General features: G+C 61.2%; 1 protein-coding gene across 5 annotated transcripts in view; it reads right to left on the reverse strand.

Moving 5' to 3' along the window:
* Positions 1-11,319: 11,319 nt before the first annotated feature.
* UAP1 (UDP-N-acetylglucosamine pyrophosphorylase 1) overlaps positions 11,320-14,911 on the reverse strand; it is a 30,815-nt gene continuing 27,223 nt past the window's right edge. For all 5 annotated transcript variants that reach the window (XM_084867090.1, XM_084867087.1, XM_084867088.1 and 2 more), the window contains 2 exons: positions 13,300-13,366; positions 11,320-11,770 (listed from right to left, as the gene is read on the reverse strand). In XM_084867090.1, coding sequence (XP_084723216.1) covers positions 11,678-11,770; positions 13,300-13,366 — 160 coding nt within the window. In that variant the 3' untranslated portion in view covers positions 11,320-11,677. The remainder of the gene's footprint in view (positions 11,771-13,299; positions 13,367-14,911) is intronic.

The following is a 14,911-nucleotide window of genomic DNA, read 5'->3' on the forward strand; positions in this document are numbered from 1 at the left end:
GCCCGGAGCAGCCGGGTCTGGTGCGGCCAGGCCCGGAGCAGCGATTGCCAGGCTGGGAGCGGCCAGGCCCGGAGCAGCCGGGTCTGGTGCGGCCAGGCCCGGAGCAGCGGCTGCCAGGCTGGGAGCGGCCAGGCCCGGAGCAGCCGGGTCTGGTGCGGCCAGGCCCGGAGCAGCGGCTGCCAGGCTGGGAGCGGCCAGGCCCGGAGCAGCCGGGTCTGGTGCGGCCAGGCCCGGAGCAGCGGCTGCCAGGCTGGGAGCGGCCAGGCCCGGAGCAGCCGGGTCTGGTGCGGCCAGGCCCGGAGCAGCGACTGCCAGGCTGGGAGCGGCCAGGCCCGGAGCAGCAGCTGCCAGGCTGGGAGCAACCAGGCCCGGAGCAGCCGGGTCTGGTGCGGCCAGGCCCGGAACAGCGGCTGCCAGGCTGGGAGCGGCCAGGCCCGGAGCAGCCGGGTCTGGTGCGGCCAGGCCCGGAGCAGCGACTGCCAGGCTGGGAGCGGCCAGGCCCGGAGCAGCAGCTGCCAGGCTGGGAGCGGCCAGGCCCGGAGCAGCCGGGTCTGGTGCGGCCAGGCCCGGAGCAGCGGCTGCCAGGCTGGGAGCGGCCAGGCCCGGAGCAGCCGGGTCTGGTGCGGCCAGGCCCGGAGCAGCGGCTGCCAGGCTGGGAGCGGCCAGGCCCGGAGTAGCCGGGTCTGGTGCGGCCAGGCCAGGAGCAGCGGCTGCCAGGCTGGGAGCGGCCAGATCCGGAGCAGCAGCTGCCAGGCTGAGAGCGGCCAGGCCCGGAGCAGCCGGGTCTGGTGCGGCCAGGCCCGGAGCAGCGTTTGCCAGGCTGGGAGCGGCCAGGCCCGGAGCAGCCGGGTCTGGTGCGGCCAGGCCCGGAGCAGCGGCTGCCAGGCTGGGAGCGGCCAGGCCCGGAGCAGCCGGGTCTGGTGCGGCCAGGCCCGGAGCAGCCGGGTCTGGTGCGGCCAGGCCCGGAGCAGCGGCTGCCAGGCTGGGAGCGGCCAGGCCCGGAGCAGCCGGGTCTGGTGCGGCCAGGCCCGGAGCAGCGGCTGCCAGGCTGGGAGCGGCCAGGCCCGGAGCAGCCGGGTCTGGTGCGGCCAGGCCCGGAGCAGCGACTGCCAGGCTGGGAGCGGCCAGGCCCGGAGCAGCAGCTGCCAGGCTGGGAGCGGCCAGGCCCGGAGCAGCCGGGTCTGGTGCGGCCAGGCCCGGAGCAGCGGCTGCCAGGCTGGGAGCGGCCAGGCCCGGAGCAGCCGGGTCTGGTGCGGCCAGGCCCGGAGCAGCGGCTGCCAGGCTGGGAGCGGCCAGGCCCGGAGTAGCCGGGTCTGGTGCGGCCAGGCCAGGAGCAGCGGCTGCCAGGCTGGGAGCGGCCAGATCCGGAGCAGCAGCTGCCAGGCTGAGAGCGGCCAGGCCCGGAGCAGCCGGGTCTGGTGCGGCCAGGCCCGGAGCAGCGTTTGCCAGGCTGGGAGCGGCCAGGCCCGGAGCAGCCGGGTCTGGTGCGGCCAGGCCCGGAGCAGCGGCTGCCAGGCTGGGAGCGGCCAGGCCCGGAGCAGCCGGGTCTGGTGCGGCCAGGCCCGGAGCAGCCGGGTCTGGTGCGGCCAGGCCCGGAGCAGCGGCTGCCAGGCTGGGAGCGGCCAGGCCCGGAGCAGCCGGGTCTGGTGCGGCCAGGCCCGGAGCAGCGGCTGCCAGGCTGGGAGCGGCCAGGCCCGGAGCAGCCGGGTCTGGTGCGGCCAGGCCCGGAGCAGCGACTGCCAGGCTGGGAGCGGCCAGGCCCGGAGCAGCAGCTGCCAGGCTGGGAGCAACCAGGCCCGGAGCAGCCGGGTCTGGTGCGGCCAGGCCCGGAGCAGCGGCTGCCAGGCTGGGAGCGGCCAGGCCCGGAGCAGCCGGGTCTGGTGCGGCCAGGCCCGGAGCAGCGGCTGCCAGGCTGGGAGCGGCCAGGCCCGGAGCAGCCGGGTCTGGTGCGGCCAGGCCCGGAGCAGCGGCTGCCAGGCTGGGAGCGGCCAGATCCGGAGCAGCAGCTGCCAGGCTGGGAGCGGCCAGGCCCGGAGCAGCCGGGTCTGGTGCGGCCAGGCCCGGAGCAGCAGCTGCCAGGCTGGGAGCGGCCAGGCCCGGAGCAGCCGGGTCTGGTGCGGCCAGGCCCGGAGCAGCAGCTGCCAGGCTGGGAGCGGCCAGGCCCGGAGCAGCCGGGTCTGGTGCGGCCAGGCCCGGAGCAGCAGCTGCCAGGCTGGGAGCGGCCAGGCCCGGAGCAGCCGGGTCTGGTGCGGCCAGGCCCGGAGCAGCGACTGCCAGGCTGGGAGCGGCCAGGCCCGGAGCAGCCGGGTCTGGTGCGGCCAGGCCCGGAGCAGCGGCTGCCAGGCTGGGAGCGGCCAGATCCGGAGCAGCAGCTGCCAGGCTGGGAGCGGCCAGGCCCGGAGCAGCCGGGTCTGGTGCGGCCAGGCCCGGAGCAGCAGCTGCCAGGCTGGGAGCGGCCAGGCCCGGAGCAGCCGGGTCTGGTGCGGCCAGGCCCGGAGCAGCGGCTGCCAGGCTGGGAGCGGCCAGGCCCGGAGCAGCCGGGTCTGGTGCGGCCAGGCCCGGAGCAGCGGCTGCCAGGCTGGGAGCGGCCAGGCCCGGAGCAGCCGGGTCTGGTGCGGCCAGGCCCGGAGCAGCGGCTGCCAGGCTGGGAGCGGCCAGGCCCGGAGTAGCCGGGTCTGGTGCGGCCAGGCCAGGAGCAGCGGCTGCCAGGCTGGGAGCGGCCAGATCCGGAGCAGCAGCTGCCAGGCTGAGAGCGGCCAGGCCCGGAGCAGCCGGGTCTGGTGCGGCCAGGCCCGGAGCAGCGATTGCCAGGCTGGGAGCGGCCAGGCCCGGAGCAGCCGGGTCTGGTGCGGCCAGGCCCGGAGCAGCGGCTGCCAGGCTGGGAGCGGCCAGGCCCGGAGCAGCCGGGTCTGGTGCGGCCAGGCCCGGAGCAGCGGCTGCCAGGCTGGGAGCGGCCAGGCCCGGAGCAGCCGGGTCTGGTGCGGCCAGGCCCGGAGCAGCGGCTGCCAGGCTGGGAGCGGCCAGGCCCGGAGCAGCCGGGTCTGGTGCGGCCAGGCCCGGAGCAGCGACTGCCAGGCTGGGAGCGGCCAGGCCCGGAGCAGCAGCTGCCAGGCTGGGAGCGGCCAGGCCCGGAGCAGCCGGGTCTGGTGCGGCCAGGCCCGGAGCAGCGGCTGCCAGGCTGGGAGCGGCCAGATCCGGAGCAGCAGCTGCCAGGCTGGGAGCGGCCAGGCCCGGAGCAGCCGGGTCTGGTGCGGCCAGGCCCGGAGCAGCAGCTGCCAGGCTGGGAGCGGCCAGGCCCGGAGCAGCCGGGTCTGGTGCGGCCAGGCCCGGAGCAGCGGCTGCCAGGCTGGGAGCGGCCAGGCCCGGAGCAGCCGGGTCTGGTGCGGCCAGGCCCGGAGCAGCGGCTGCCAGGCTGGGAGCGGCCAGGCCCGGAGCAGCCGGGTCTGGTGCGGCCAGGCCCGGAGCAGCGGCTGCCAGGCTGGGAGCGGCCAGGCCCGGAGTAGCCGGGTCTGGTGCGGCCAGGCCAGGAGCAGCGGCTGCCAGGCTGGGAGCGGCCAGATCCGGAGCAGCAGCTGCCAGGCTGAGAGCGGCCAGGCCCGGAGCAGCCGGGTCTGGTGCGGCCAGGCCCGGAGCAGCGATTGCCAGGCTGGGAGCGGCCAGGCCCGGAGCAGCCGGGTCTGGTGCGGCCAGGCCCGGAGCAGCGGCTGCCAGGCTGGGAGCGGCCAGGCCCGGAGCAGCCGGGTCTGGTGCGGCCAGGCCCGGAGCAGCGGCTGCCAGGCTGGGAGCGGCCAGGCCCGGAGCAGCCGGGTCTGGTGCGGCCAGGCCCGGAGCAGCGGCTGCCAGGCTGGGAGCGGCCAGGCCCGGAGCAGCCGGGTCTGGTGCGGCCAGGCCCGGAGCAGCGACTGCCAGGCTGGGAGCGGCCAGGCCCGGAGCAGCAGCTGCCAGGCTGGGAGCAACCAGGCCCGGAGCAGCCGGGTCTGGTGCGGCCAGGCCCGGAACAGCGGCTGCCAGGCTGGGAGCGGCCAGGCCCGGAGCAGCCGGGTCTGGTGCGGCCAGGCCCGGAGCAGCGACTGCCAGGCTGGGAGCGGCCAGGCCCGGAGCAGCAGCTGCCAGGCTGGGAGCGGCCAGGCCCGGAGCAGCCGGGTCTGGTGCGGCCAGGCCCGGAGCAGCGGCTGCCAGGCTGGGAGCGGCCAGGCCCGGAGCAGCCGGGTCTGGTGCGGCCAGGCCCGGAGCAGCGGCTGCCAGGCTGGGAGCGGCCAGGCCCGGAGTAGCCGGGTCTGGTGCGGCCAGGCCAGGAGCAGCGGCTGCCAGGCTGGGAGCGGCCAGATCCGGAGCAGCAGCTGCCAGGCTGAGAGCGGCCAGGCCCGGAGCAGCCGGGTCTGGTGCGGCCAGGCCCGGAGCAGCGATTGCCAGGCTGGGAGCGGCCAGGCCCGGAGCAGCCGGGTCTGGTGCGGCCAGGCCCGGAGCAGCGGCTGCCAGGCTGGGAGCGGCCAGGCCCGGAGCAGCCGGGTCTGGTGCGGCCAGGCCCGGAGCAGCGGCTGCCAGGCTGGGAGCGGCCAGGCCCGGAGCAGCCGGGTCTGGTGCGGCCAGGCCCGGAGCAGCGGCTGCCAGGCTGGGAGCGGCCAGGCCCGGAGCAGCCGGGTCTGGTGCGGCCAGGCCCGGAGCAGCGGCTGCCAGGCTGGGAGCGGCCAGGCCCGGAGCAGCCGGGTCTGGTGCGGCCAGGCCCGGAGCAGCGACTGCCAGGCTGGGAGCGGCCAGGCCCGGAGCAGCAGCTGCCAGGCTGGGAGCAACCAGGCCCGGAGCAGCCGGGTCTGGTGCGGCCAGGCCCGGAGCAGCGGCTGCCAGGCTGGGAGCGGCCAGGCCCGGAGCAGCCGGGTCTGGTGCGGCCAGGCCCGGAGCAGCGGCTGCCAGGCTGGGAGCGGCCAGGCCCGGAGCAGCCGGGTCTGGTGCGGCCAGGCCCGGAGCAGCGGCTGCCAGGCTGGGAGCGGCCAGATCCGGAGCAGCAGCTGCCAGGCTGGGAGCGGCCAGGCCCGGAGCAGCCGGGTCTGGTGCGGCCAGGCCCGGAGCAGCAGCTGCCAGGCTGGGAGCGGCCAGGCCCGGAGCAGCCGGGTCTGGTGCGGCCAGGCCCGGAGCAGCAGCTGCCAGGCTGGGAGCGGCCAGGCCCGGAGCAGCCGGGTCTGGTGCGGCCAGGCCCGGAGCAGCAGCTGCCAGGCTGGGAGCGGCCAGGCCCGGAGCAGCCGGGTCTGGTGCGGCCAGGCCCGGAGCAGCAGCTGCCAGGCTGGGAGCGGCCAGGCCCGGAGCAGCCGGGTCTGGTGCGGCCAGGCCCGGAGCAGCAGCTGCCAGGCTGGGAGCGGCCAGGCCCGGAGCAGCCGGGTCTGGTGCGGCCAGGCCCGGAGCAGCGGCTGCCAGGCTGGGAGCGGCCAGATCCGGAGCAGCAGCTGCCAGGCTGGGAGCGGCCAGGCCCGGAGCAGCCGGGTCTGGTGCGGCCAGGCCAGGAGCAATGGCTGCCAGGCTGGGAGCAGCCAGGCCCGGAGCAGCGGCTGTCAGGCTGGGAGCGGCCAGGCCCGGAGCGGCCGGGACCGGAGCAACCGGTCCCAGAGCAGCCGGGTCGGGTGCGGCCAGGCCTGTAGCAGCAACAGCCAAGTCCAGAGCAACTAGGTCGGGAGCGGCAGTGACCAGACCCGGAGCAGCTGGTTGTGGAACGAACCAGAGCAACAGAGGCCAGGCCCGGAGCAGCCAGGCCCGAAACAGCTCGCTCCTCGCCTGTACCTGCCCACAGCTGCCTCTCAGACATGGCTGGAAACTTTTGCGGGAACTTGAGGGTCTGCTGAATCAAGTGATGAAGGCTTAGATCTGGATGTGTTGAGTTAGTATAGCGCTGGGGTGCTGATCTGTGAGTGCCTTGGGTGGGGCCTGGATGAGGCTGGTTGACCTATTTGGAAATGTCTTTTGTGTGAAGTGTATCATTGGGCATGTGGAGGTATTATTGATATGAGAAAATGCTAAGTAACAGATTTACTATCTGAAAAGGGATTTACTATCGGGGAAAGGGAGGGAGGAAGAGACTGAACATAAACTGTGCACCTATGGATGAGGACAATGGGGGATGGGGAGGGGGCAGAGGGTGGGGTGGGAACCTGGTGGAGGGGGGAAGAAAAGAGGAACCTTTGTAATAATATGAACAATAAAGATTGATTTAAAAAAAAAAAAAGAAAAGTAAGAAAATGTCCCCATGCATTTTTGTTTTTTTTTAATATATATATTTTATTGATTTTTTTTTACAGAGAGGGAGAGGGAAAGAGAGTTAGAAACATCCGTGAGAGAGAAACATCAATTAGCTGCCCCCTGCACACCCCCCATTGGGGATGTGCTCACAACCAAGGTACATGTCCTTGACTGGAATCGAACCCAGGACCCTTGAGTCCGCAGGCCAATGCTCTATCCACTGAGCCAAACCGGTTTCAGTGTTTACATCCTTGAAAACAATTTTAATCAATAAATAAAGCAAAACAAAACAACAACAAATTGAAACTATAATATTATCTCTAAATTTTAGCAACTTATAATAAAAGAAAATTCAATTTCAAATGCCATAGACTTAATAATAAAAAATTGTAAATGAAATAGAGCTATATTTTTATCAATAAATATTATACCTATCACACAAAAATAAATCTATAAAATGAATAACTATTCTAAATACAGGGTGGGGCAAAAATAGGTTTATAGTTGTGAGTACACAAAACATAGAATTTATTCTTATATTATTATTTAGTAATTATTGTATTATTTTCCATATGAACAACTGTAAAGCTACTTTTGTCCCAACCTGTAGGTAGAGAGTTTTATTCTTGATGCATTTTGATTTAATAGAAAGAATGAAAAAAAAAAAAAAAAAAAAATATATATATATATATATATATATATATATATATATATATATATATATATATAAATGTAACTTATCCTTGAAATCAATTTGATATTTTTAAAATTATTGGGTTTTTTTTAATCAATTGTTTGAGTGATATTTTTAGACATAGCTTATCAATACCCACATATTACCCTGTTTGAGCCAGAATTCAGTATATGGAACTACATTTAACTTATAAAAGACTTCTCCATTAAATTGACAGCCATTGTACGACTTTCATTTATAAAATATAGATTATCATTCAATTGTTTGGTCATTTCGTCACTTAGGTTTTTATATATATATATATACTAGAAGCCCAGTGCATGAAATTCATGCATAGATGGTGGTGTCACTCAACCCGGCCTGCATCTTCTCCAATCTGGGACCCCTCAGGGGATGTCTGACTGTTGGTTTAGGCCCTGAGATCGGGCCTAAACTGGCAGTCTGACATCCTCTCACAATCCAGGACAGCTGGCTCCTAACCACTCACCTGCCTGCCTGATCACCCCTAACCACCTCTGCCAGCCTGATTGCCACCTAACAGCTCCCCTGCCAGCCAGATGGCCCCCAACTGCCCTCCCAGCCAGCATGATGTCCTCAACTATACTCTCCTGCTGACCTGATAGGCCCCAACTGCCCTGCCCTGCTGGCCTGATTGCCCCTAACCACCTCTGCCTCAGCCCATACCACCATGGCTTTGTCCAGAAGGAAGTTGAAACGTCCAGAATGAAAATTTTTAATACCTTAGATTGATGTTATATCTTAGCTATTGTAGATTACCATTTCTTTAGGATGAATTACTGGAGCTTAAATTTTTGTCTTTGGTAGTGCCAGTTTTGATTCTTCATGATCTTGTAGTCATACATTTGAAAAAGCAATCATCTCTTCCAGTGTTTACAGACTGGATTTGGCAAGAAAAGCTCCTCACCAGTAAGTTTAGCCAGGCTTTCTGTGTGGACCGGTTGGTGGGATCTGTGGGTGGGCTGCTACCTGAGTCCAGGAGAAAGGCCTATAACAGGGGTCATGGGCCAACTGTTGAGATCTCTGAGATACCTGTGGAAAGCCATCACCTATTTTTGCTTGTTTGTTTGTTTTTAACTACTGCCAAGCTATCTACAAGTTACCCAGTGTTTTGGGAGGAACACAATAAAAGCATACCTTTCATTAGGGTCTTAAAAGACTGAGCTACAATCACAAATTTATTACAGTTTCAGTGTTTTTTAATGGCAGCAGGGATGGGGCTCTAGGTCTCCTCCTCTGCGTGCTGTAAGGGCTTAGCCACGTTCTGACATTCTGGGTACAAATGAAACAAAGGACTTTTGTTAGAGGGAGGAGTAGGGAGAGCATATATATATATAGGCTAATATGCTAAGTGTCCCTCCACCTGTCCGACTGGTCACTATGACACGCACTGACCACCAGGGGGCAGACGCTCAACTCAGGAGTTGCCGAGCTGCAATGACTTGGCTGACACACCCCGAAACCAGAGAGGAAGGAGCCCCATTCCTCACAGGGTTGTGGGTTATATTGTTGCTGGGGCGCATTCCACACCCTGTACCACAGCAGCTTTGCAGGGTGCCCTCTCACACGCCAGGACCCCTCGGGGATGTCAGAGAGCCTGTTTTGGCCTGACTGCTGCAGGCCATGCTGAGGACCCCACTTGCCTGCTGGAAGGACCCCGCTTACTCTACAGACGGCCTTTGAGCCACAGCACCACCCCAGGTGCAGACGGCTCGGGAGAGACTGCGGGAGGTTGGCTCCCGGGCGTGTCCAATTCATCTCACCCAGCCCCGCTGACCACCTTCTAATTAATTTCCTTTCAATGTCCAAATCCATGCACCAGGGCACTGGTATAAAATAAGAAAACTTTACTAATTTCTACAATTTGGATCTGGGCACATGCTAACCTTCCCTTCCTCATCTTCCTCTACAGTTCCTACCACTGTATCCACACTTCAAGCTTTAATTACTCTCAGTGAACTGAGAGCCCTCAATTCCAAGTCTGGCTGACCTAGACTCTAATCTGAACTTTGTCACTAGCCACAGGACTTTGAGAGGTCACTTCTCTTTGGTCCTTGGTTGTCTCATATGCAAAATGCTTAGACCACATGACCTGTTTGTCCTTCTGGGATACGAGTGCTGACAGCAGACAGTCTGTGCCTGCTGAGCAGGGAGCCGGGGGTGCGTTTCCCACTCCACCTGCACCCCAAGGCGCACACCGTGGGTGTGGGTGTTCTTCTCACTCCCAGAAGCATTCAGCGCGGCCCCTGAGCGGGACGGAGCCCACGTAGTGCTCGGGCCTTTTTCTCCTGGCCACGTGCACAGGTCTCGGCGTCCCTTCCGAGCAGGGGACACGTGCGTAGACTGCAGTGAGGGGGAGGGGGAGAAAACGTTCCCACTGCACAGCCACACGTCTGAAGACAGCCCAGCTCTGGTCTCAGACGTGGATTAGTAATTCCCAGAACCGCTTGGCTAGTCCCTGCAGCCACATGCACACTCATGTGCGCGCACACACACACACACACACACACACACCGTTTCCCCGAAAATAAGACAGTGTCTTATGTTAATTTTTGCTCCCAAAGATGCGCTAGGTCTTATTTTCAGGGGATGTCTTATTTTTCCATGAAGAAGAATACGGTACACATTTATTGTTAAATGAAAATAAAGGAAATTTATTACCTGTATACGGTACGATAGGACAATAGTTGTCAACACAAATCAGACAAACTGTGAATCCTACAGTATCAAGAATTTACTCATTTATTCAATGACAATCATGTCATCATCTTCTGGAACATCATCATAACAATCCAATTCCTAAATTTCCTGGTGAATTTCTTGTGACTCCATTTCTTTCAGAATCAGTGGACCAAATCTCTCATGTTTAGCAATAGCACTGTCTTATAGATGAGTTCTTCTTGTCAAGGTAACCTGCTTGCAGTGCATTTGCAATGCAACTGTCAGCAACCAGTTTACGGTAAATTAATTTTCATTCTGAGACAGAGCCTGGGGGGGCCTTTTTTTGGGGGGATGCCTTATATTTCACTCAGAAGGAAACCTGTAAGTCAGTCTTATTTTCAGAGGATGTTTTATTTTCGGGGAAACACGGAATGCATGCGCACACACGCTCTGCCTGTAAATAGGCAGTGATGGCGGCTGCTGCTGCGTGGCGGTCAGCTGCCCTTCACACCGCCCTGGCATGGCCCTAGCGATAGCATCTCGTCGGGACCTCTGGCCTCCCCTGGTGCTGGTGCCGCTTCCTCCTGGCCCACCTCTGAGCACCTGCCTTTCCCGTGGCCTGCCCTGCCCCGGGTCTCTTCGTCCTCCGCCCCGATCTCTCCGTCCTCCGCCCGCGGCTTCGGAAGGCCGCGCTGTCTGGTGCCTTTACTCCTTTGTAGCTGCGGCTGGCGCCCAGTGCCCGGAGCGCTCCGGGAGAGAAGGCTCTGGGTGAGAAGGCGTGGCAGGGCGGCACAGCCTCCAGGGCAGGGCCTGCAGTCGGGACACTTGGATTTTAATCCCACTCAGCTGCCAAGGCCTCTAACTCCCATTTTCACAAGTGTCCCCTGATTGTGTTTTCTGACTAGGGCTTGTGCAGGAACAGACGGCGAGCACCTCGCACCCAGCCCCACCCCTGTCCTCGCCATACACCCGTCATCGGTGAAACCCAGTGCGGGGGAACCCCTGGCAGAGGGGCGGGTCAGTCCTCCCGCCAGGAGCTCACTCTGATGGAGATCGCAAACCTCACAAACCTTTTTGAGAAATGGGATGGAAAAGAGCAAAATCGGGCTGTTGATGAGATAAAACAAGATATATGCTAAACACATGATTTAGGCCTTTCCACAGAAATGAGCTTAGACACTAGTATCGCGTGTTAGAACCAGGCCTGAGACCTCCTCCTCCATACCCAGGGCCTCCCAGGCCTCCCACCCCAACCCCCACACCTGTCAAGGGAGAGGAAACGCATTCATCACTTCCTAGACAGACTGTAGGCTTTTCCATTTATCCAGACACTGATTTTATGCGTGTGGTCAACAAATGCTTTGTATTTATAAAGCTCAGTACTTCCATGCAAATCTTCCTTTAGACACAAATCCGTGGTCCATGTTTTAAAGGACAGTGTTTCACCTGCCCGGGGAGACGTGCCGCACGCCCTCGGCAAGCAGAGCCTGGGGGCACGAGGCCCCGGCCCTGACAGGACTCCCAGGGCCAGCCCGCACTCTGCCCCCCGGTGCCACGCACGTGTTCCCAGACCAGCCATGCGCCTGCGGACCGGTCCCTGCGAGAACTGACCAGAGCCCGGCGCTGGGTGGGACATCGTGTCTGCCATTTCCCACGGCAGCAGCCCCTGGTCTGCATTATCCCAAGTTCCCTCTTTTCCCAACGGAATGAATTCCTCAAGGTTCAGAGACTAAAAGTTTATTTCCCTATCCCATCATTTTCTTTAAAAAGTTTACTTTTTGACAAAGTAAAACCAACCTTCAGTACCATAGAACCCTTCGCATGGACAATGCACATTCTCTCTGTCCACTGCGAGGGGCCAGCCCGGCCAGGACCGAGCCGCGCACCCTGCGAGGCCACAGCGGCAGGAGTGCTGGAGGCACGGTCCTGGCTGGGGACACCTACAAACTGGAAGACATAAATAAGACGCCAATGAGCTGGGAATCGTGAAACCGCCTGAATCCAGTCCACAGCTCCGGAGAGCCAGCCTGAGGGCCTGTCACCAGGAGACGCTGCTCTCGCGGCGCGGACAGCGCCGGCTCACAGCCCGTTCTTCACCAGCTCGTGGGCCCCGTGCTCGTCGATGATCAGAGGCGCGTGGAACTCCCTGTTGGCCACGAGGCTCTCCAGTCCCTGACGGAGGGGAGACACAGCAGGTTAGGAAACAGCGACAGCGGCTACAGGCAGCCAGGCTGCGGCCACGCTTCAGGGAGTGAGGACAGGAGCCGGGCCAGATGCAGAGGGAGTCAGGGAGAACCGATCGGGTGCACACCTTTTTCCTCATTACAATACTGGTTTATATGGTGGTCTGTGTGCCTGTAGTTCAGTCTTATGCCATGAGCAAATTCAAAATAAAACCCAAAACCTAGTAAGAAAAAGTTAGCACGAGGTCAGAGGATTAGGAGCCTGATTAAAGTCAAACATAAAGCAGTCAGGGGCTCTTTAGAATTGCCACCATTCCTGGCTCCCCACGAACACCAGCCTGGCATTTACCCGTTTCTGAATGAAGCCTGGTGCTCACTGACCTTCAGCACTTCCAGGCTGTCTAAAAGGGAGCCGGTGGGACTTTGAGTGACCTGGCAATTTGTTGGCATCGAATCCCTTTAAACTTCTGCAGCTGACGGTGGAGAATTGACGGTTGTTTTTTGTTCTTTACATTTTATTATCTTTTTTATCTTTATTGTTGGAAGTATTACATAGGTCCTCCTTTGTCCCCCATTTACCTCTTCCAGCCGCTCCTGCCCCCACGCCACCTTCACCATCCTATTGTCTGTGTCCACAGGTTATGTGTATGCGCACAAGGTCTTTGGCTGGTCTCATCCCGCCCACCCTCTCCTGCCTTCCCTCTCAGGTCCCACAGTTGTCCATCTCTGTTAACCTGTTCATCAGTTTATCTGGTTCATTTGATCCACATGAAGGCGAGATCGTGTGACACTTATCTTCTCAGACTATCTGGTTCACACTTAAAACTGAGCTTAATGACCACTTATACCAGCATGAAACAGACAACACACAGTAAAGTCATTCTGATTATAACGGCATCTCTAAAGTCAGTAAGATGACACTCATTCTTCCTTTAATCGTCCCCAGTGCGGGCCACTTGCTAAGCATGGGGGCAGGGTGGCTGCCTCTGATGGGGTCTCTCACCTATTAGAAGCTCCCTGGTTCTCAAAGCAAGAGCACTAGGTTTGTGAACAAAACAGACCCTCCCTGTGGCTCAGTGGTTGGCGCATCGGCCTAAGATTCAATTCCCAGTCCTGGGCATGTACTTGGGTTGCAGGTTCAAACACGCCCATCGGGATACGAGTGGCAGACAACCAGTGGATGTGTCTCTCTCACATGGATGTTTTTCTCTCTTTCTCCCTCTCTTCCTACCATTCTCTCTGAAGGGCAATGGGAAAAGCATCCTCAAGCGGGGACTAATAAAAAATAAGTGAAGGAAGAGGAGCCATGGGGCCATCCACACAACAAGGCTGCCATGTTCGGAAAAGCCCGCTGCGTCTCAGGGCCAGAGTCTTCGTGGGAACCAGCCTCGTGGATCGTGGGGAAAGGGCAAGAGCAACAGCAGCTCTGCCAGGACCGCTCCATCCTGGGAGGGCAGCTCCATGGAAACGGGGCCCAGAGCAGACTCCACCTTAAAGGAGCAGGAAGGCCGTACTCACCTCTCCGGCGTAGGAGCTGAGCGGGGAGACTTCACACTGGATCGGGTTGTCGCTGGCATCCTTCAAGCTGGGGAGAGACCACGTGTGTCAGACTGTCCCCGCATCGCCAGGCAGGGGGAAAGGACAGAGAGCCTTCCTCTGAGAAGCTTGTGAGGACAGTTCTGCTGTTACAGCCCCACGACCACCAAGCGCCCAGAGGAGGAGGTTCGGACACGGTCAGGGTCAGCAGACACCCCAGGCGCGCGCCTCCCGGACACCTCACTGTTCACACTTCAAGTCTTAACAGACAAAGAAGAGACAACGGACTAAACAGACATGTTCCGGGTACGTCGCCAGGTACTTCAATCCTTCACACTTCACTTTACTCCTCACCGCCCCCAGAGAGCGAGGCACCACGTGTGACAAAGACGCTCACAATGCAACCGAACGGCAGCCACTCGCCACGTGGGCACTCACACTTGAACTCCTGGAAACTGTAAAACTGAATCTTAATTTTAAAATTCAATTTGCATCACAATGACCGAGTTCCAAGTGCCCATAGCCACGCATGGCTGCGACAGCAGGCCCATCACCACGCCGCCTCCAGGCCACGCTCAGCACTGACAGCACCCGCAAGCCTGCGTGTCTCCATCACCGGGCACAGAGCCACAAGCAGTGTTAAATCCTATTTAAAGCCATAACACCTCCGAGTTTTTGCCGTTTCAAGAGCTTTGCAGCAGAAAACAAGGTGCATGGAAGCCTGCCTCCTGCCCCTGGACACCCCTCTCTGTCCTGAGCTCACAGACCCCTCTCCTCCCTGTGCTCACACAGACCCCTCTCCGTCCTGTGCTCACACGGACCCCTCTCCGTCCTGTGCTCACACGGACCCCTCTCCGTCCTGTGCTCACACAGATCCCTCTCCTCCCTGTGCTCACACGGACCCCTCTCCTCCCTGTGCTCACACAGACCCCTCTCCGTCCTGTGCTCACACGGACCCGTCTCCTCCCTGTGCTCACACAGACCCGTCTCCTCCCTGTGCTCACACGGACCCCTCTCCTCCCTGTGCTCACAGAGACCCCTCTCCTCCCTGTGCTCACACAGACCCCTCTCCGTCCTGTGCTCACACGAACCCCTCTCCTCCCTGTGCTCACACAGACCCCTCTCCGTCCTGTGCTCACACAGACCCCTCTCCTCCCTGTGCTCACACAGACCCCTCTCCGCCCTGTGCTCACACAGACCCCTCTCCGCCCTGTGCTCACACAGACCCCTCTCCGTCCTGTGCTCACACAGACCCCTCTCCGCCCTGTGCTCACACGGACCCCTCTCCTCCCTGTGCTCACACGTACCCCTCTCCGTCCTGTGCTCACACGGACCCCTCTCCGCCCTGTGCTCACAGAGACCCCTCTCCTCCCTGTGCTCACACGGACCCCTCTCCTCCCTGTGCTCACACGGACCCCTCTCCTCCCTGTGCTCACACGGACCCCTCTCCTCCCTGTGCTCACACGGACCCCTCTCCTCCCTGTGCTCACACGGACCCCTCTCCGCCCTGTGCTCACACGGACCCCTCTCCGCCCTGTGCTCACACGGACCCCTCTCCGCCCTGTGCTCACACGGACCCCTCTCCGCCCTGTGC

The sequence above is a fragment of the Pipistrellus hanaki genome (genome assembly GCF_964339955.1).
Source record: "Pipistrellus hanaki genome assembly, chromosome: 18".
In the NCBI taxonomy this organism is placed as follows: Eukaryota; Metazoa; Chordata; class Mammalia; order Chiroptera; family Vespertilionidae; genus Pipistrellus; species Pipistrellus hanaki.